The sequence below is a fragment of the Acinonyx jubatus genome, chromosome B1 (assembly GCF_027475565.1).
Source record: "Acinonyx jubatus isolate Ajub_Pintada_27869175 chromosome B1, VMU_Ajub_asm_v1.0, whole genome shotgun sequence".
NCBI lineage: Eukaryota > Metazoa > Chordata > Mammalia > Carnivora > Felidae > Acinonyx > Acinonyx jubatus.
The window spans coordinates 84976453-84997879 of NC_069382.1; the positions used below are offsets into that span (position 1 = coordinate 84976453).

Here is a 21427-nt window from a genome sequence, read left to right on the forward strand (position 1 = left end):
ACTTCCCTTGACTTGTTTCTACTTGTTTTAAGAAATTGAGAATTAAGAAATTGGAATTGAGAGATAAGGTCACCAGAACTTTTGCTCTACTTTAATGCTGTTAATAAATGGGGGGGGGGCAGGAAGGGGGGGTTCTGGAAATTTAGCTTAAGTATTTTCACTGACAAAACAAATCTGTCTAGTTTGTCAAAGGTCATTGTGAAATTTGAACTTGAAAATCATTTCCAGTTTACTGTAAATTGAAATATCTGGTATCAATCTTGAAAAGATCAATTTGGAAACAAGTTAGGATGTGAAAAACTGAAGCATGTGTTAAAATAAACCTGGAAAAATGGCATTCATTAAAAATTTTTATTTGGAAATGTGTTTAAGAAATTACTCTTCAGAATTCATTGCAGCATAAGTACTAAAATTCATATAAAAACTGAGTTGAAGAGTAACATCAATGTTTAAGTACTCAACCAGGATAATTTAACATAAAATCTTTAGAAACATGTGCTTGGTTGAAAAGGGCAGGCAGGAGAATGTTCTTGATAATTATTTAAACTCCCTGTGTTAATCTATAGCTTAAATGTTCATAGGGATGCAAAGAAGTATTTGTGAAAAACTTGCTAAGTCCTTTATGTGTAAGTGGACAAAATGCTGTTGTACTTACGGAAAATAGAATATAATTTTTCATCTATATACACACTAGAAGCTAAAAGTTACAGAAACACTAAGGTAGAATTTGGTTGTTATTATGTTTGGCAACAAATTACAGTTGCAGTTCTTAAAAACTGAAATCTCTTATCTGAGGATCTGGGGAGTAACTAGGCTCAGGGAGTCTGTGAGGTCAAAATTGTTTTCATAATAATGCTAAGACATTTGCCTTTTCACTTTCACAAGTGTTCAGAGTTTTCTAGAGGCTATGTGACTTGATATCACAATAAATTGAATGAAGAAGCAAATATGAATTCAACTGTGTTTCTATCATGTATTAACAAAAAGTTGCTACAATGTAAAACAAAGCTACTTACTGATTTTTGTTTGTGATAGAAAATCTGTTTTCATAAAAATATTACAAGTATTGGGTTTATTATTTCAATGAACTTATATTGTAATGTCTTCTTAATTTCAATTTCAAATAGAATAATATCTAAAAATAGGACTTGTATAGAGGCACCTGGGTGGCTCAGTGAATTAAGCAATTGACTTGGGTTCAGGTCACGATCTGATGGTCTGAGTTTGAGCCCCGCATCCGGCTCTGTGCTGACAGCTCAGAGCCTAGAGCCTGCTTTGGAGTCTGTGTATTCCTATCTCTCTGCCCCTCTCCCCCCATAAATAGTAAAAAAAAATTTTTTTTATAAAATAAAAAAATTCATAAAAATAGGACTTACATAAACAAAATCTCTTTGTGGTCTTCAGTAGTTTGAGTATAAAAGTTTCCCTTGACCAAAAAAGTTTTGAGAATATCTGTGTTACAGTTTTATTTAGTCCGCACTTTTCAGTACCATAGCCACTAGCCATATATGGCTATTGAGTACTTAATGTGACTGAGAAACTGAATTTTTAATTTTTTTAAATTTTAACTAATTTAAACAAACTGTGGAAAACTTTTATATTGATTTCGTGTTGAAATGACAATATATTGATTATACTGGGTTAAATGAAAGGCATTAATTTCAGTTTTACTTTTTAAAATCTGGCTGCAGGAATTTAAAAACTAAACGTGCCTCATGTTAAGTTTTCATCAAGTAGCTCTATTTTACAAAAATAATTTTAGTTCTTTTTCCCTTTTAAACTTTTAAATTGTAACTATAGTAATTAGAAAGTCAAAGAGGAACAAGAAAAGATGGAGTGTCCCAAAATTTTTACCTTTTCCCCCCTTTTTATTGCATTCCTTTTTATTCTTCACTCACCTGTTGACACCTTGGAGCATTAGGAGATAAGCTGTAGTAAGTCAGGTGCACAGTTGAGTGATGACCTTCTAATACTAGTTTATGGTCTTGCTTGTAGGGGCATACTACTATCATTTAAGGAAATGTTGTTGTTGTTTTTTCCCATTGCTCTCAAATTAAGTTGCTGTTAATTTTTATTTTTGACCTTAAGAACTTTCTTATGAACTAGATCCATTGCCAGCATTCTCTTCTGCAAAGCTGAGAGGTATGTCTCTTGTCAGACTTGATTACCAAGTTTGGTATTTTGTAACAGCTGTTGAGTGAGTCTGGAGTACTCTGCCATACAAACACCAGTTGATTAGAAAGCTGGAAATGAAACAACAAGACTCTTACCAATACTAAAGGAGGGCATAAAAAAGCAAATTTGATTTTGGCACAATGATTAAAGTTGAAATTGTTTTGAAGTTTATTTGATACATTTATTTCTTCAAGAGGGATTAACCAGCAACACCACCTACTAGTCTTAAGTAGAAAATGATACCTTTCAGATTACTTTTGTCTTCATTGTTTCAATTTTTAAAATGTGTTGCTTATTTTTTTCCTCCCATTAATTTCATACACAGGTCTAGAAAGATGCCAGTAAATCAAGTTTTAAGTAAGAGATAAGGAGTTTTCAGCCCTTGCATGTAGTTTGGTTATTTGCTTACTTTGATTGTACAACACTGTTAAGTTCATGTTTATCCTTAAGAATTGTGCATAATTCTAGTTTAAATTGTATTTGAATTACTGAGCTGAACCAAAGGAATTGAAAGGTTTTAAAAATTACAGAAACTTGAATAAGAGAAATATTTATTTTTTTAAGTTTATTTATTTTGAGAGAGAAAACAGGGAAGGGAGGGAGGGAGAGAGAGAGAGAGAGAGAGAGAGAAAGAAAGAATCCCAAGTAGGCTGCTATCAGTACAGAGCCCTACACAGGGCTCAAGCCCATGAACTGGGAGCTCATGACCTGAGCTTAACCAACTGAGCCACCCAGGCACCCTGAGAAATATTTCTTAAATTTCTTTTATCAGAAACTATTTACAGACTTGTATCAACAAAAGAAAATTAAAAGGAGATAGTGCTTTCTTTTACAAAATGGTTAAGTATTCTTGGATACTGATGGGTACAATATTGCAAATTGATCTAAGTATGAGCTCCTAGTGCTTAGGGTTATTTCAGTTAATAAAAATGACAAAAGGTAAAATTAGTAAGCATCAAAAAAAAAAAAAGAAATCAGTGTTCTACTTAATAAGCTGTTAGTTTACAGAGTAACTTTATTTTGTACTTTAGTTTTGAAATATTTTATTTTCATTTATGTTTTTGATACTACCATTTATGTTTCTAAACTCTTAGTATAAGCTTCATGAGGCCAGAGATCTATTCACACTTGTATTTCAGATTTGTGGCACAGGATCTGGCTATAATAAGTGCTCAACAACCATATGTTGACAGAACACAGAGTATTAGATCTTCTCTTTGATAATTCATAAGGAACATCTGCATTTTTTATATTCTTATCCTAAATTTAAAATATGAATTGGTAAATTTAATTCTTAAAGTTTGTTATGTAATGTTTTACTCTGTAAATGTAAAATATTTCTGGGAAATAATATGTTGAATTTGGGGGAGACGGGAGTTTGAGGTCAGAAATAGCAACATGACTAACATGAAATGTGCCTCAAACTGCATAAAAACTCAGAGCAGCACTATATGTAACCATTAGGCACATTTCATTGTTTATAACTGAAAACATTAAACATTGGGTAAAATTCTGTTTCTGTATTATCAAGTGCTTTGAAGCTGTCATTTTAATACGGTAAGGTTTTTAGGGTGTGTCTTAATACAATTACATAAGGAATTAGTTTACCCAGGATAGTTTATTAATAGCACATAAGACAACACCTAAATTGCAACACAAGCAGACTCTAAAGAGAATGAAGTTCCTAGAATAAATTTTAAAAGCCTGAGAAATTGCTTTCCAAGGTTCTTTAATACATGTGAGTGTTGGGGGAGGCACTTTGAAAAAACTACTTGAGAATGGTAATATATTTTATACTTACTAAGTTTCTTAAAGTTGAGCTGGGACTGATTGAATCCTTTGCTTCAGTGAAGCTGCAGATAAAGAGTAAGCAGGGTCACCTAAAGATAGATTTACTTAGAGGTTTGGCTGCCTCTCTGGAACTGTTTAGCTTTGAGCAGATTTCCATAAATGGAAAGAGCAACTGGAGAGACTCAGTACCTTGCTTGAGAGTGTGGATGATGTGCAACAGGTGGTAAAACAGTCACTGGATTTTTTTCCTTTAAATAAATGCTCTCCAAATGACTACTGTTTAAGGCTAAAGCTTTAGCATTTGGTGAATTTTGAGATTAAGTGAATTTTTTTTTTTCAATTCAGAGTTTCCTGAAAACAGTTTTAAAAGATTCATATCTTTAGTGTGTAGAATGTATGGATCTGTCATATGGTTTATGCAGTTTATACAAATATTTCGTTTTAGTTTTTCTATAGGACATACTGAGAAAAATCTATCAAATTAGAAACTGTTGCATATTCATGTTTCAGAAGCTCTTACCAAGTAGAATATTCAACATTTTAAGTCAGGGTGTGAAATTAATATGTCATTAATGCAAGTTTGTGCTTTGAATGGCCAATTTCTCTGTGAGGTCTGTGGGTTGTTTTTAACTTTAATATATAAAAGAAATACTTGCATGTCTGTTGTATTTAAAGTCTATTTGGAAATTATAGCAGATATAAAGATGAATTAAGATAGCCCTCCTGACCTCAGGGAACATATAATCTTATAGGAGTGGTAAGAAATTATTATTTATTAAATACTTATCTATATGCCAGGCACTGTACATGTTTTTTATGGGTATTGCACGTCACTTAATTCTCACACCTATATGAGGTAAGTAATACACCTGTTTTGTGAAAGAGGAGACTGAGCTAGTCTAGGGTAACATATAAGTGGCAGAACCCAAGCTGTTGGACTTGAAAGCCCAAATGATTGCTGTATTATGTTTTACTGTTTCACAGGTATTTCAGTCAGCAAAGCAGACAGTGCTAAAAAAGAGTTACAGAAGGTGGCAGAATTAGAAAAGGCTTCATGGGAAAACAAACACAGAAACTTTATTTATTATTTTTTTTAATGTTTGTTTATTTTTGAGAGAGACAGAGACAGAATGCGAGTGGGTTAGGGTGAGAGAGTGAGGGAGACACAGAATCCGAAGCAGGCTCCAGGCTCTGAGCCGTCAGCACAGAGCCCAACATGGGGCTCGAACTCACAAGCTGTGACATCGTGACCTGAGCCGAAGTCGGACGCTCAGCCAACTGAGCCACCCAGGCGCCCCACAAACACAGAAACGTTAAAGACAAATTTATTGGGTAAAACCCAGAAAAGCTCAGGGAAGTCCTGAAGAAGAGACAAGGTTATTGGGAAGAAAGTTCCTAGTGTTCTGGTGCTATGTTAGAGTACTCACCTAGGAGGGTCTGTAAGAAACCAGTTCATTAAACTAATGTAGAAATGTGTGTTTCCCACTGATTCTGCAAGGTATCTCCCCTGATTTCAGTAGCAGTATGTCAAGATACAGAATTGACTTCCCCAATTGTTAAACTACAACTATCCACCCCCGTACCCCCAAGTTAGTTTTGTTCTAAAGTTGATATAAGATTCAGATTTCAAGGGTCTGTCCTTGTTTTCCTTTCGATAAGATTCAGAAATTTCTTGGTAATTTCTAATCATTCTCAATAGTTGCTTTATAATTCAACACTTATTTTGTAAAGTATAGATACCGGATTGTTTTTTTAAATTATTTGTGTAAATAATTTATATGGACTAATATGTATCAATGACTTATTTATTCATATGAGAGTGAATTTGTTTCTCATAGACTAATATGTTTTAATTTAGTAATGTATTCAGTATATTTTTAATTGAGTAGAACTTATTTTCCCCCCAGTGGAAGCATCAGTTCATAGCAGTAATGCACACTGTACAGATAAGACCATTGAAGCTGCTGAAGCCCTGCTTCATATGGAATCTCCTACCTGCTTAAGGGATTCAAGAAGTCCTGGTATGTGAATTGTTCTGTTTTATATTAAACATGTCACATCACTCCACGTATCTAAAATAAAAGTTTCTTCTGTTTTTGTCTTTAATTAAAAAAAATGTGTTTTTATTTTGAGAGAGTGAGTGAGCAAGCAGGGAGCTGGAGAGGGGCAGAGAGGGAGGGAGAGAATCCCAAGAGTGCTCCATGCTGTCAGTGTGGAGCCTGACGCAGGGCTTGAACCCACGAACTGCGAGATCGTGATCTGAGCCAAAACCAAGAGTCGGTGGCTTAACTGACTAGGACAGTTCAGGTGCCCTGAAAGTTTCTTCTTAAATACATGGGGGTTGTTGTTGTTCTCAAGGTTTATTATGCACGAATACCTGTGACAGCAATAATTGATCTTTGTCAAAGTTCCCAAGACTTAAATACTTGAAATACTTGATTTTTATAATAAATGATACAGAAAATGCCCACTATAGACAAATAAATGTTCGTTAAGTTTTTACCTCTCCTGTCATGTCTTATTTTCCTAGTTCTGGGTAAATTAGAAACCTTTGTAGTCCTTAAGGGAATGGCACATGGAGTGGTGGAGTTGCCTCCCAAGACTGCTTTCTATCCTTTCTTCAGTGATAAATAGGCAGTAGCTCCAGGGAACCATCAGAGGTGGAAAGAGGAGATAGAGCTTCCACCATTTCCCTATACTCCTCAGGCTACAAGTTTCTTTTTCTTTTGGTCCCGTTTTTTCTTTAAGACTGCCTTTGAGAGTCGTTTTGTCTTCCAGTTTTAATGTCCAAGTGTTAATTTGACTTAATACAATGATATTGGCCTTTCTTATTATAGGCATTTATAATAAATCCTAAGAGCAAATGTCCTTTTTCATAATTGGAATCCCATGTATTATTTAGAGATGTGAGAAAAAAGTTAGGGCATGCTGGTCAATGTATTGATCCACAATAGTATGTATTAACTGTCTCCTAATTGAAATAGAAATGTCCTATTCTGATTATTCATGCACATGGAAAGGAAACCAGAACAACATTACTGTAATAGAACACTGAATGGCAGTCTGTATGTATTGGTTTAGTGACTCAAAACATCAGGACTGTTACATTAAATAAAATTTTAAATACTGAAAGATGATATTAATTGGGCTGTAATGAGGTTTTCCTTTTCTTCATATTTTGAAATGATCTGTAAGTGCTTTCTTTTCACTGCAGACACATTTATTAAATGGTTTTTAAAATATTTTTGTAACATTTTATTTTTGAGAGAGAAGAGAGCACAAGTGGGGGAGGGGCAGAGAGAGGGAGATAGACAACCTGAAGCAGGTTCTGCACTGTAAGCACAGAGCATGATGTGGGGCTTGATCTCAAGACCCGTGAGATCATGACCAGAGTCGAAATCAAGAGTTGACTGCTTAACTGACTGAGCCACCCAGGCGTCCCTTTATTAAATGTTTTTAATTTTATACCATGTGCATGTATTACCTAGTTAGAGCATAATGATGGGTACCAGGAAGGAAAGTAATTAGTAAAGAACTCACTATTATATTATACTATTATTTTATTTTCAGATGTTTTCCCAATTGTCAAAATAATTCAAAGTCTTCTACAGTAAGCTCGAAAGCATGTAAAAATGTGAAGAAGGGGGGTGACCTCGTATGATCCCCACCTTTTTACCACCTTACCTTCAGCCTGATTTTCTTTGCATTTATTTCCTTACGTACTTGAGATCATATTGCATATTCAGCAATTAACCTCAGGCATTTATCCTGTTTTGATGAATTGTTAATAAGTCTCACCTCTATCAAATATTGAATTGTCCGCATTAAAAAGTGTTAATGGGGGTGGGAAATTTTAATTTTTCAACTTTTCTTTATAGTGGAAGTGTTTGTCCCTCCTTGTGTATCAACTCCAGAATTTATCCATGCTGCTATGAGGCCAGATGTCATTACAGAAACTGTAGTGGAGGTGTCAACTGAAGAATCCGAACCAATGGATACCTCTCCTATTCCCACATCACCAGACAGCCATGAACCAATGAAAAAGAAAAAAGGTAGAGTATATTTATAAATTTCTGGAAAAGTGGGTGAAATTTTTTCTGGTATTTTTTTTCCCACATCAAGGGACATAGGAAATATATGCTGTAGATTTAAGATTGAAGTTATCTTTAACTAGATATTCTCAAAGAATCAACAAATTGAGATTAAAGTAGTGTTTTAACATATTCATACTGTTTAAAAGGAGTGTGTATTTGAGCTGTAAAGTAAGTTGCCTGCAAATAACAAGTGTTGGAAAATGGAAGATCAGAGATTCACTGCCTATTTGCTTTCTGTTTTTAAAAAAGCATTTTTTATTCTCTATTTTTAATAATCTTATGTTCCCCTCTTTTGTGGGAATTAAAATAGAAAGCCCAATGCTATTTACCTTCTGTCTTAAAACACCAAGATTGCCAGTAAGGACTTTTAAGTGGAATAAACTCACCAATGGATAAAGAGCCTTTCTACTTACTATTTGACTCCTGCTGAAACTTCTGTTGACCTGATCTCAGTGGGTGAGGCACAAAGCCCCAGCACACCTTCAGCATCCCTAAGGGATGTGCAGCAACTGGGTCCTTTTCTTTCCTGTTCGGTCCAAAGGTAAAACTTGAAAAAAATGAAAAATCTGTATAAATGGGCATTCATCTAATTCCATTTTCTTCTGCATCTCTTCACATTTTAGAGTAGAAAAAAACAAAGGCAAAAGTAAGAAAAACTTGTGTTAGAAATAATGGTAGCTTTTTCATCTATTAGAGGTATTTCAAATTGCTGTGATATTTATAGGTCTGTGCTCATTACTGTGAGGGACACAGTGAAGAATAAGATTGAGTACCTTCAGTCCTGTGTTACATGTAGATTACATGTATCTTGCGAGAGCTAGGAATGAGAGAGGATTTAGAAAGAATTATTTCCTGCTGTAAATGTTTAAAAACAAAAGACATACATATAAATAGCCCTGTTTACCTACCTTCCCATTGTACCTTGGCTGGCTGTATTCATATGGGAGCTATTATTACAAAATACTTAAGGAATTTTTGGATTTAAAGGAAGATGGAAAAGACCATGAAAAATGGGATCATTTAGGGAACCAAAATGTGGTATGATATAAACCAGGAAATAATTTGCCAATTTAACACTAATTTTACATATTTGAAAATAGATGGTCTTAATGACCATTTAAAAGATAAATAATGTATTTGTAAATATATATACCTTGTATTTTGTGCTTAAGTTCATTTGGGACATACAGAGTTAGGTAGGGGTTTTTTTTTTTTTTTAAGTTTATTTGTTTTGAGAGAGAGAGCACGTGCACGCACATGAGTGGGGGGGAGGGGCAGAGAGAGAGGGAGAGAGAGAATCCCAAGCATGCGGTGCTCTGTCAGCGCAGAGCTGGACACACGGGGATCAGTCTCACAAACCCATGAGATCATGACCTGTGCCGAAATCAAGTCGGATGCTTAACCAAGTGAGCCAGCCAGATGCCCCAAGTAGGTTGTTTTTTAATAACAGATCCTTCTGATGTACTAATGTGTGTTATGAATCTCCAAGAGACTACGTGCAATTCTAAAAATTAATTTGGAGAACCTTGTTTTCTACTGATGAATAAACTATTTCTTAAGGAGTATGATTTCACAAATACTACTTTATATGAAAACAAATTAAGCCTTTTTGGGCTTTTTAAATTATTTATTTTTAAGTAAACTCCACACCCAGCATGGAGCCCAACATGGAGTTTGACTCATGACCCTGAGATTGAGACCTGGGCTGAGATCAAGAGTTGGATGCTTAACCGACTAAGGCACCCAGGCCGCATCCCTGGGCTAACGTTTTGATTAAGGAAGTTGGTTTTGTTTTTTTTGTTTTGTTTTTGCTTGAGACTTATTACTGATTGATTTATACATCTAAACATTATTTAAATTGAAAAATTAATCTCTGTTCTAATAAGGAGACCAGTGAACTTTCCATTTTAATTTTTGTCAGAGCATACTTCTTATTTATTAGTTTTACCATGATGAATTCTAGAATATAAAAGCTATGTAGTTTGAAATAAAACACTTTAATTTAGGTCTCTATTTAGCTCTAAATAATCCTTGCTAATGAAGAACAGAGTGACATCAGAAATCCCAGATGTATGACAGTCACCAAATTAGTAATATAATCTGTAAAGATAGTATGCTTGGCTACTCCCAGCCTTTGTGGAGGCTTCCCCCTCATTTGCCAGAATTCTTCTGTCAGTGCTAAGGATTGGAAACAATGCATTTCAGCCTTACACGTTTTAGTATAAAGTGCAGCTCTTGCTTTTCTTTCTGTTCACGGTGGATGCTAGTCTGTCTGAGAGAGCCTTATGGCAGAAGTGAGAAGCAAAAGGAAGGGCACCCTTATTAGACACACTAAATAATTATTTGGAAGGTTTTTTTTATCCTTATAATGTACCTACACGTTGAGGTGGGGAAATCTGGACACATATGCTTAAATTCTGGTGAATTGATTGGCTCAGAGCAATAGAGTGTTTAAAATAACACTTTTTACTTTTCCTCATTTGAGCTGAAAGGGCTTCGCAGATTACCACATCCTCTGCAATAGGTAGGTAAAGCTTTTTCTAACAATCCTGTAGAACAGAAAAAAGTTAATACTAGAATTCGTTTCCATTGCTACATTATTGGAAGAGGTTAGCAAATTGAGGCTCTGACCATATAAATAATAGGTTGGTAGTACCTGATTTGCCATATACACTGAAATTACTGCCAACTAACTGCTGTAATCTGAAATTGCAGAAGTGCTTTTAATGCTCATTTTAAATGCAGTTTTTATATACACTGCAGTATATTAATACACAAATTAGTGTCAATTTCATGAATAATGTGTTCTCACAGAGTCTGCTGATCATGCTTCTGTTTTTCTTGTTTTCACTGTATGGTTTCAATCTTATTTTTTCAGTTGGCCGTAAACCAAAGACCCAGCAATCACCAATTTCCAATGGGTCTCCTGAGTTAGGTATAAAGAAGAAACCCAGAGAAGGCAAAGGTAATTTGGGGAGGGCTGTTTTGGAGGTGAGATGATTTTTTTTTTTTTCAGTCGACATTTCTGCATTTGTAAGAAAATTATTTCTAGTACAAGCGGAAGTACAGTCTTTGGTAGTAGTTCTTAATCAGGGATGTATGAGCATCACCTGGGGAGCTTTTTTAATTTGTACCCAGTCCCTACCCCACTGAAATTCTGTAGCCATAGATAGGCTATGGGGGAGTAAAAGGCAGTAGGTAGGCATTTATGTTTGGGAAAGGTTGTCTTAAGTGCAGTCTTTGAGGGAGAGAGAATCCCAAACAGACTCTGCATCCTCAGCACAGAGCCCAGTGCAGGGCTCAAACTCGCGAACCGTGAGCTCACGACCTGAGCCGAAATCAAGAGTCGGAGCTTAACTGACTGAGCCACTCAGGTGCCCCTTACGTGCAGTCTTATGCACACCCTTCTTAAGGGCCATTGTTCTTGATGGGGAGGTATGTGTAACAGCACTCATCCTCACACAGAGCCACTCAGAATTGAAAGAGTTTATAATGAAGACTTATTTCGGATACATCATTTTTAACTGATAGAGGTAATGCAAGAATTCCCAAGGTAAACTGGATTTAATTTCCTACTCAACCAATGTCAGTCCTGTCAGGAGTCAGAACAAAAACTTACCATATTTTTGCTTTAGAGTTGGCATATTTTCGTTAAAAACAAACTTTAACAAGACTTCTACATTCTGTTGTCTTACTATGTTAAGTAAGTTGATTTCAGGTAATTTTAATCATGGTTTTAGGTGTGTTCTGATTATCTGATAACCAAAATTTCTCACTTTCACGAATGTTTTGAGATCTATATTTAATAGCTGGATATATTTTGGTTTAATACATTCAAGTTTATTCCATCTTCAACAGGTGGTTTTACATCTAATTTTAAATAATTAAAGCAAAACAAGTCTCTAGTAAAAAAAAAAAAAAAAGTTCTCTAATAAGTTTGCCAGGAAATAAAGGCAAAAAAAAATCCGTTACAAATCAAGTTATGTTGAAATGTTATTTATTCAGGAACCAATAATAATTCAATTTAGGATGGATTTAGGATACTTATTTCCTTGTCTGTCTTTGGTCATTTTACATTTCTAACATCTTAGGTTTTATCTTTTAATTTATGTTGTATACAATTATTACTGTTTTTAAAATAATTCCCATCATCAGCAGTCTCCTGTACTCAAAGACCTTATGCTTAACACTGGAGAAAACCTTTGTGATGACCTGTTTTTGCCAGTCAGAATCACTTTTTGTTAAAATTCCCATATTGTATTATTAAACTTGAGGCAGCATGGGAAATGTGAAGATAAAAGATTAAAAATCAGTCGGGAGCACCTGGCTGGCTCAGTCGGTAGAGCATGTGACTCTTGATCATGGGATTGTAAGTTTGAGTCCCACACTGGGTGTAGAGATTACTTAAAAATAAAATCTTGAGGGGCGCCTGGGTGGCTCAGTCGGTTAAGCATCGGACTTCGGCTCAGGTCATGATCTCGCGGTTTGTGAGTTCGAGCCCCGCGTCAGGCTCTGTGCTGACCGCTCAGAGTCTGGAGCCTGCTTCGGATTCTGTGTCTCCCTCTCTCTCCGCCCACCCCTGCTTGTGCTCTGTCTCTCTCCGTCTTCCAAAAATGAATAAACATTAAAAAAATTTTTAAAAATAAAAATAAAATTTTAAGGGGTGCCTGAGTGACTTTGTTGGTTAAATGTCCAACTTCCGCTCAGGTCTTGATCTCACGGTTTGTGGGTTTGAGCCCTGCATCAGGTTCTGCACTGACAGCTCAGAGCCTGGAGCCTGCTTCAGATTCTGTTCCTGTCTCTCAAAAATAAACATTAAAAAAAGATAAAAATAAAAATTTTAAGAAGTTCAGTGTTTCCTCTGTAAAATGTCATTGTAAATGCTGACAGTATGTCAGAGGCTTAATGAACTACCTTGTCTGATAAAGTCTTCCCTTTCCAAATTGTTTTCCTTAAAATGAGATGAAGACTTTTAAGTTTTAACTTGTGGTTGGGAACTGGGGTGGAGTGGTACCTAAAGGTAACCTGAGGAACGTTAAGAGTCTAGTTCAACAAACATGGATGCACTCAAATCCCTACCATATAAAAGGCATTGTCTGTTATTCAAACATTTTTTTACAGAGTAAGTTCTCTGCACTTTTACTGTATCCACTTCTGGGGCTTTTCACAAAGAAAATGAAAATGTCCCAAGTACTCATCTTGATGTGGTTGAAAGTTACCTATAGTTTATACATGTTGATGCTGGTGCAGTGGGGTTTCAGAGCCATAAATATAACCTTGTAAAGTTGAAGGTTAATCTTTTCAAGTCAAGAGATGCACACTGGTCTCAACTATGGCTTAATAAATTTATTGAATTTTCAGAGAATTCCAGAATGAAAATGAAATGCCTGAGGAAGAGCATCAGCATTTAGATTGAGTAGCAGTGGCTTAATTTGGAAGCCTCCCACCCTTAAAGGTTCTTCTCATGAAGGCTGTAATTTGGATCTAGATTTGATGAAAGTAAGGGGATAGTGAGTAGGAGCCTAGAGATGACCCAGTGACTCAGTGGTGGTGTGTGTAATTTTCTTCTTCTCAGTGTTCTTTTCTGTTCTTTGATCAACTTAAGAACCTCTGGCCCTAGAGGCTTATGAGGGGAATAAAAGAAAGTCAGCAGCCTGAAAAGCCTGATCTTCTTATAAACACTGTCCATCCACTACTTGTCCGCCCTCAAGAGTTCTCCAAAGGGGAAAAAAATTGACTCTTCTTTGGGGGATTAAGTTCTTTACCTTACCTACCCAGTTTCTCTCCTTTTCCTCTATGCACATCTTAGTCATTTTCCAAGTCTTCATGCTTTACTGATCCACTTTATTTTCATTCCTGAAACCCCAGAAACTTTGTCAATCATTTGGAATATAATTATGTATTGCCTTGTGATAGATCTTAGGTCATTTCAAACCATTACTACTTTTTTGTATTGTTGTTAACTTGTCATTTACTTTTTCCCCCTTCCCGACTAGATTGTAAATTCCCTGAAGGACCACGTTTTAAATGCTCTTTTGTGTCCTACTACGTAGTGTGTGATGAATAAGTATTTTACTCTGCAGAAATATCCCATTTTCAAATTTTGTTAGTATGTGATCAAATGTTGTATATAGTTAACATTTGATGAATACTTGACAGTTAAAGGAAATGCTAGAAATACTACTTAGTATTTCTATTTAAGGAGTTCATATTTTAAGACTGAAGCACAAATGTATTTACTAACTGAATTGTTCGTGTATAATGAAATCCTAATATACTGCTTATCTTCACTGAATCGGGTATCATCAGTAGAAAGAGATTAGCAGTTAAGGAAAAAAAAAAAACAACAACCCTATTTTTAGAGGCAGTAGCTCTCATTCATTGATAATCAAATCCACATTGACTGGTAGTCCAGAGGATAGTGATAAAAGAATGTTTAAAGGGTCATGGGTAATTTATACTTTATAAGACATGTACTTCAGAGTTCATCCATAAAGGTGAACCAAAGAAAAATACGTTTCGGGGAGCTTGGCTGGCTTAGGCAGTGGAGCGTGCGACTCCTGATCTCGGGGTGTGGGTTTGAGCCTCATGTTGGGTGTGCCATTATATAGTATATAGTATAGATCTTATAAAAGTATATATATAGATCTTATAAAAAGATCCTTGGACTAATGTCTAAAAGTTTTGCATATTTCATTGTGTACTACTTGCCTTTTCAGTAAATAAGTGCCTTTTGATGAATTTTGATCATGGAATTTGGGCTTATATGATAAACATACTGGTGCATATTTATTCGTGGTTTAAATCTGTAAATTAATAAATTAAATTAGATTATGTTTAATTCAGGTTCACTTTGTGCTATGCACTATGCCTTTACTGAACTCAAAATTTAGGATAGGGTGATGTATAATAGTACAAAACCCAGGACCTCTATTATAGGAGTATCATAACTATAAATAGGATATTATTTTTGAAAACCGGCAAACAAGTACATGTAGAACTTTTATAATGAAAGATAGTTTATATGTAATTGGGCGACACAATTTGACACTGTATAAGTAATTGCTCATATAGTCAGGTACTTATTGAGAGACTCTTAGTACATTTGTTGTACCAGTAGTAAATGAATTTTTATTCAGCATAATTAAATATTTGCTTTTAATTATATTAAAGAATTTTTCACCAATGTCTTATCACTTTTTCAAAGGAAACACAACCTATTTGTGGGAGTTTCTCTTAGATCTACTTCAAGATAAAAATACTTGTCCTCGGTATATTAAGTGGACTCAGAGAGAAAAAGGCATATTCAAGCTTGTGGATTCCAAGGCTGTCTCTAAGCTTTGGGGGAAGCATAAGAATAAGCCAGATATGAACTATGAAACTATGGGACGAGCTCTGAGGTAAGAACACAAGAGTGAATTTTTAAACAAAACGTAATACCTCTGAACATTGTCTTAGTGGTTTAAAAAGAGCTCTAAAAGCCCCTTATTATAACAATTTGGGGGATATTCTAGAGCAGTTTCTTGGATTTGGAGGTAGATAGGGAGAAAGATTTTTGTCTAGATGTCTAAAATTTCAGCATCACTGGAAACCCATCTTTTCAGAAAAATGTGCTTAATTTTAGGACCATTCTTTAATAGAAAAGTTGAAGACCTTTAAGAAAATTAAACGCAAACAAAACGATTTCCAAATCGTTAATTTACTTTTTAGTTCCTGTGAATTTGTTACAATGGATTTATCTTAATATGAAAATTTCCCCTAAGTTTTGTCAATTTGGGAAACTCATAAAACTTTTCAGTATACATGCCTTCTTGTAATTAGGAGTGTTTGTAAATGGACATATAGTTTACATGACAGTATTCACATACTCCACAGATTCAGCCTTTTAAAGGAGCTCCTTCTGGTCTCTTACAGGAACAAGTGAATGTTTCTGTTACTATTCATTCTACATGGTGTTTCTTGGGGGGTAAAAAAATGTAATGCACTTGATTCATGTAGTACTGTTTCCCTTACAGATATTATTACCAAAGGGGTATTCTTGCAAAGGTTGAAGGACAGAGGCTTGTATATCAGTTCAAGGATATGCCCAAAAACATAGTGGTCATAGACGACGACAAAAGTGAAACTTGTAATGAAGACTTAGCAGCAGCTACTGATGAAAAATCATTAGAACGAGTGTCACTGTCTGCAGAAAGTCTCCTAAAAGCAGCAACCTCTGTTCGTGGTGGAAAAAACTCCTCTCTAAACTGCTCCAGAGCAGAGAAGGGTGTAGCTAGAGTTGTGAATATCACTTCCCCTGGTCACGATGCTCCATCCAGGTCCCCTACTACTACCACATCTGTGTCAGCAACGGCAGCTCCAAGGTCAGTGAAAGAAACCATTACTCATATTTATTTTAGAAAGTGCCTTAGCAAAAATAATGTCCCCTTTTTAATGTTAGCAGCCTAAGAACCCACTGTCATCAAGACTTGGAAAATTGCCTGATCTTTTTTAAATGTATTTTGTTGCTGTTAAAGTAGATGTCTCAACTAACTTGACTTGGTTTTTATGGTTTTGTAGATGGAACTTAGTGTGGGATTTTGTTTTTAAAATGTATTTATTTCATGGTATTTCATACTGTAAATTGTCAGTACACCTGTAGAGTTTGAGAGCAGTAGTTTTGTACATTTTAGATTTGCATTCATCTTTTTGCTCAAGAAACCTATTGTCTAACATTAAATCAATTTTTTTAATCTACTAGGACAGTTCGTGTCGCAATGCAAGTACCTGTTGTAATGACATCGTTGGGTCAGAAAATTTCAACTGTGGCAGTTCAGTCAGTTAATGCAGGTGCACCGTTAATAACCAGCACTAGTCCAACAACAGCAACCTCTCCAAAGGTAGTTATTCAGACAATCCCTACTGTGATGCCAGCCTCTTCTGAAAATGGAGACAAAATCACCATGCAGCCTGCCAAAATTATTACCATCCCAGCTACACAACTTGCACAGTGTCAACTTCAGACAAAGTCAAATCTGACTGGATCGGGAAGCATTAACATTGTTGGAACACCGCTGGCTGTGAGAGCACTTACTCCTGTTTCCATAGCCCATGGTACACCTGTAATGAGACTATCGGTGCCTACTCAGCAGGCATCTGGCCAGACTCCTCCCCGAGTTATCAGTGCGGTCATAAAAGGGCCAGAGGTAAAATCAGAAGCAGTGGCAAAAAAGCAGGAACATGACGTGAAAACTTTGCAGCTGGTACAAGAAGAAAAACCAGCAGATGGAAATAAGACAGTGACCCACGTAGTGGTTGTCAGTGCACCTTCAGCTATTGCCCTTCCCGTAACTATGAAAACGGAAGGACTAGTGACGTGTGAGAAATAAAATAGCAGCCCTACCACGGACTTAAGACTGTTAGTGATAGTACTAACATAAATACTTGCAAGGGAGGTCATCAAGAAGAGTCAAAAGAAGACTTTAAAACATTTTTAATGCATATAAGAAAACAATCAAACTTACTGGAAGTAAATTACCTATCCCATGTTTCAGTGGGAAATGAACTACATACGGAGATGCTGACAGAAAACTGCCTCTTACAGTAGGAAACAACTGAACCCATCAGTAAGGAAAAGGATTGAAAAGGGACCAAGCAACTCACTACAATATCAAGTTACACTAAGACTTGGAACACTAACATTCTGTAAGAGGTTATATAGTTTTCAGTGGGGAGGGGTTGGGATGGGTGATCTCATTGTTACATACAGCAATTTTTGATGCATTTTATATGCATACCAGCAATTATTACTGTGTTCACACAGAACTCACTTAACTGGTGCTATGTGAAGACTGCTAATATAGGTATTTTAGAATGTGAATTGAAAAATGGATCCAAAAGCTTTTCAGAAAGATAGCAAAAAAGATCTAGTGCGATTTTTTTTTTATATCATATAGCTTAAGCTGATTTAAAACAAAGGCCTTAGACTAATTTTGTTTTCTTTATCGAAATAAGCTAATGGCTTGTTTGTGTAAAGCTTTTTTATTAAAAGAAAAATTTTAAAAATCTTGTACCTAGCACAGTATTGTTATAGAATTTACATGTAACATTTTATATGGTAGTTTAAGTCTGTCAGTTTCCTAATTGTGGACAAATTAACAGTTGCTCTGGCCTTTTGCTGTAACCTGCCTGTGTCACTCACTTAGCCCTGGCATCTGTGCAGACATATCAGTTCCAGTTCTACTGTCACTTGGAAGTTCAGGCTCAGCATGAATTTTTGTCAGGTAGCTCTAATACCTGGTGTTTTTGTTTTTTTCCTTCCTTCCTTTCTTTCTTTTCTTTTTTTTTAGTTGAAGTTTAAGAGGGAAAGTACCAGTGTTCAGATTTGAACTATAATAGTTTGTATATTCAACATTTGAAGTATATTCTATTTTGTTGTACTCTTGTTTCAAAGTGTATTCAAGTAGGTTTTCTGAAATATAGAAATGAAATTTATGTTGTGGTTTGGTGTCTGGTGATATTTATAATATTCAAAAGCTAGTATAGAGACACTGTTTTAGTTAAGTAGTAGAAGTCTTATTTCTCCTTCCCAACTACCGTGTGAAGAAATATTCCTTCTGTTTTGTTTCATCACATTAATATTTGCAAGTATCTGCATGTTGCCACTTAATTTCTAATTACTGTCATGAACTATAATGTTCTACTTACCGTGATGAGTTTATTATTTTAATGTTGGCCACACGTAAAGAATTTCTATTTCAAATCAGACCAGTTATTTCTCAAACAGACCTTTTGAGGGTTAGGATGAACAAGTAATACTGTTGCCCTTTTGCAAATTAGGAAATGGAGGTAGGTACCAGAGGGATTACAGGAGTTTCCTAATTTCACACCAAACTAGGTCCTAGGACTCCACATCTTCATGTTCTTTCTACTACAAAGAAAAGTTGTCTATTTTTACATCTTTTAGAAATTTAAATAAACTGATACTTAATATTTTGTGGCCTTTAATTGTGCTTTTGATCAGATACTACTTAGGTCAACAAAGATTTTTTATAACCGAACCCTTTGTAAGCATTGATCTTTTCCATAAATATACCAGATGGTACTTTTTTTTTTTTTAATTTTTTTAACGTTTATTTATTTTTGAGACAGAGAGAGACAGAGCATGAACGGGGGAGGGTCAGAGAGAGAGAGAGGGAGACACAGAATCGGAAACAGGCTCCAGGCTCTGAGCTGTCAGCACAGAGCCCGATGCGGGGCTCGAACTCACGGACTGCGAGATCGTGACCTGAGCCGAAGTCGGACGCTTAGCTGACTGAGCCACCCAGGCGCCCCTACCTGATGGTACTTTTTAATAAAAACTGAAAGAAAAACTCGCTGCTTATCCCATTTGGGAGTTAAGCTCAAATTCTGCCTACTTTTAAAACATTTCCTAAGTATTTCAGTTTTCTTTGGCACTTTCTTTTTTGCACTATAGTTTCATTTGTTGAGTCCTATCTTCTATATTTTTTGAGGGCAAAGAGTACATATATAGCTTATACCATACGTTCACCACTCCCAAAGTGCTAAGCATATTGGACACTCAGACACGTATTGGTTTTGGGAACACATTTGCTAAGAATCTAAGTCACGTACTGTGAATGACAGATAAGACTTAAATTTTCAATGAATAATATACCCCCCTCTCCGCTATATTATTAATTGGTTCTAACTGGGTCAAACCAGAACTACCTAGCTTATCTCTACCATTCTGCCTAGACATTTTTCTAGCTCTCAGAACAAGTACACCTAAGGTCTAGATCTGAAAACCTGTATGTAGACAGTATTACTGATCAGAGTGTTTCTGCTGATTAAAATCACCAGTGGTATGGCTTTTAATCTCAACCTTTCCAAACTGTAAACCACTGTAACTTACATTTGTTTTTTGTGTCTAGCATATTGAAGAACCACATAACAATAGCTTGATACCACTATGTTTTCCAGCCTCACTAGGGCTTTTGAACAGTAATCAGCAGTCTGTTGTGAGCTGTGAACTCCCTCCATATCTGGATCCTTTGCTTTAAGAGTATCTACTTATACGGGCATCCTTCCTCACCCACCTGTTTCAAGGAGGCGGCAGGTGTGCCCTCCTCCTGGACTCTGCCTCTCCTCACCTCCTTGGTCTCCTTGTTCCAGCAGTTTAATAGCCTATCATTCTCTCTTTTTCTTCAGTGGCTGAATTCTGGCTTAGAAACAGTTCTCACTGAGGTCCAATAATACAGTAGTAAAATCAAACAGACACTTCATTTTTTTCATGTGACCTTGTGCCTTAGCCTGCTTCTTAAAAATTCTCTTTTGGTTTTCCATGACAACCTTCTACCTGACCAGTCAGTCTTCTTAGTCTGCTTTGCTGTCCTTCAGTTTTCCCATTTAATGTTAACACTAAGGTTCTGTCAATGGGGCTCTTTTCTTCAGAGTAGTTGTAAGAATTAAATGAATTAATTTGTTAGAGTCAGTGCCTGGCATCTAGCAAGCACTCTAGTAAGTGCTTACTATTATGATTTTACTTCAACTGAATTGTAAGATAATTTCATCCATGCCTGTTTTTACTGCCAAATGTGTTCTGGCCTACAGTTTTCAGGCTCAGTTGGGTTTATCTAAATGCCTACGATTTACTCCTTGAATGTCCAGCTGAGCTCTGTTCTGAAATCTGTTCTCAGCTCAGTAAATGACATAACCAGCAGCCCATTACTCAGGCCAGAAGAAACCATTCTAGACACCTTACTTCCTACCTCCAGCCATTCACCAAATCCTCTTGACAGTACCTTGTAAGTAGCTTCCTTTCCCATCCTCCCTACCTTTACTGCTCATCTTGCCAAGCCTCTCTGTAGTCCATTTCTCTTGCTACGGCTTTAAATTCTTCAATGGCATCTCTTCCTGAAAACATAAAAGTTTAAAGCAGAACATTTAAGTCCTTTGATCTGGCCTCTGCCTACCTTCCCAAGCCTTATTCTCTTGCTTCTCTTTTGGTCATCTCTGGACTACAAACTTTCCAGGCACCCGTACCTCACTAGGCCCTTCCACAGATGGCTGCTCTCTAGACCTCCCTCTGCATTCACCCACATAGGAGTTCACTTTATTTATGGAGTTAGAAGTGACAAATATAAAAATAAAAATCTCTGAAATAGGCTGGGAAACCACCCAGGTTGGGAAGTGGTCTACTGAGTGAATTCTGAGGATAAAGATGGAAATGTGTAACGTATATAAAGACCAGGGTTAGGGGACAGGAAAAAGAACAAGCAGTGGGAATGAAAGATGGTTCACAGAGAATTAAAAGGACGGATGAGGGAACATTTCCAGATACGGTGGGCAACACTATCAAGTGTAGCAGAAAGGGCTAAGCATAGGTG

At 36.1% G+C, this 21427-nt stretch overlaps 1 protein-coding gene across 15 annotated transcripts in view; it reads left to right on the plus strand.

Annotated features, from left to right (window-relative positions):
• Window positions 1-18533, plus strand: part of ELF2 (E74 like ETS transcription factor 2) — a 92791-nt gene extending 74258 nt beyond the window's left edge. For 4 of the 15 annotated variants that reach the window (XM_027066248.2, XM_027066307.2, XM_053216957.1 and 1 more), the window contains 7 exons: window positions 5874-5987; window positions 7845-8018; window positions 10546-10584; window positions 10939-11025; window positions 15268-15460; window positions 16076-16423; window positions 16801-18533. In XM_027066248.2, coding sequence (XP_026922049.1) covers window positions 5874-5987; window positions 7845-8018; window positions 10546-10584; window positions 10939-11025; window positions 15268-15460; window positions 16076-16423; window positions 16801-17428 — 1583 coding nt within the window. In that variant the 3' untranslated portion in view covers window positions 17429-18533. The remainder of the gene's footprint in view (window positions 1-5873; window positions 5988-7844; window positions 8019-10545; window positions 10585-10938; window positions 11026-15267; window positions 15461-16075; window positions 16424-16800) is intronic. The other 11 variants (XM_027066255.2, XM_053216958.1, XM_053216956.1 and 8 more) reach the window with 5 other exon arrangements.
• Window positions 18534-21427: the final 2894 nt, after the last annotated feature.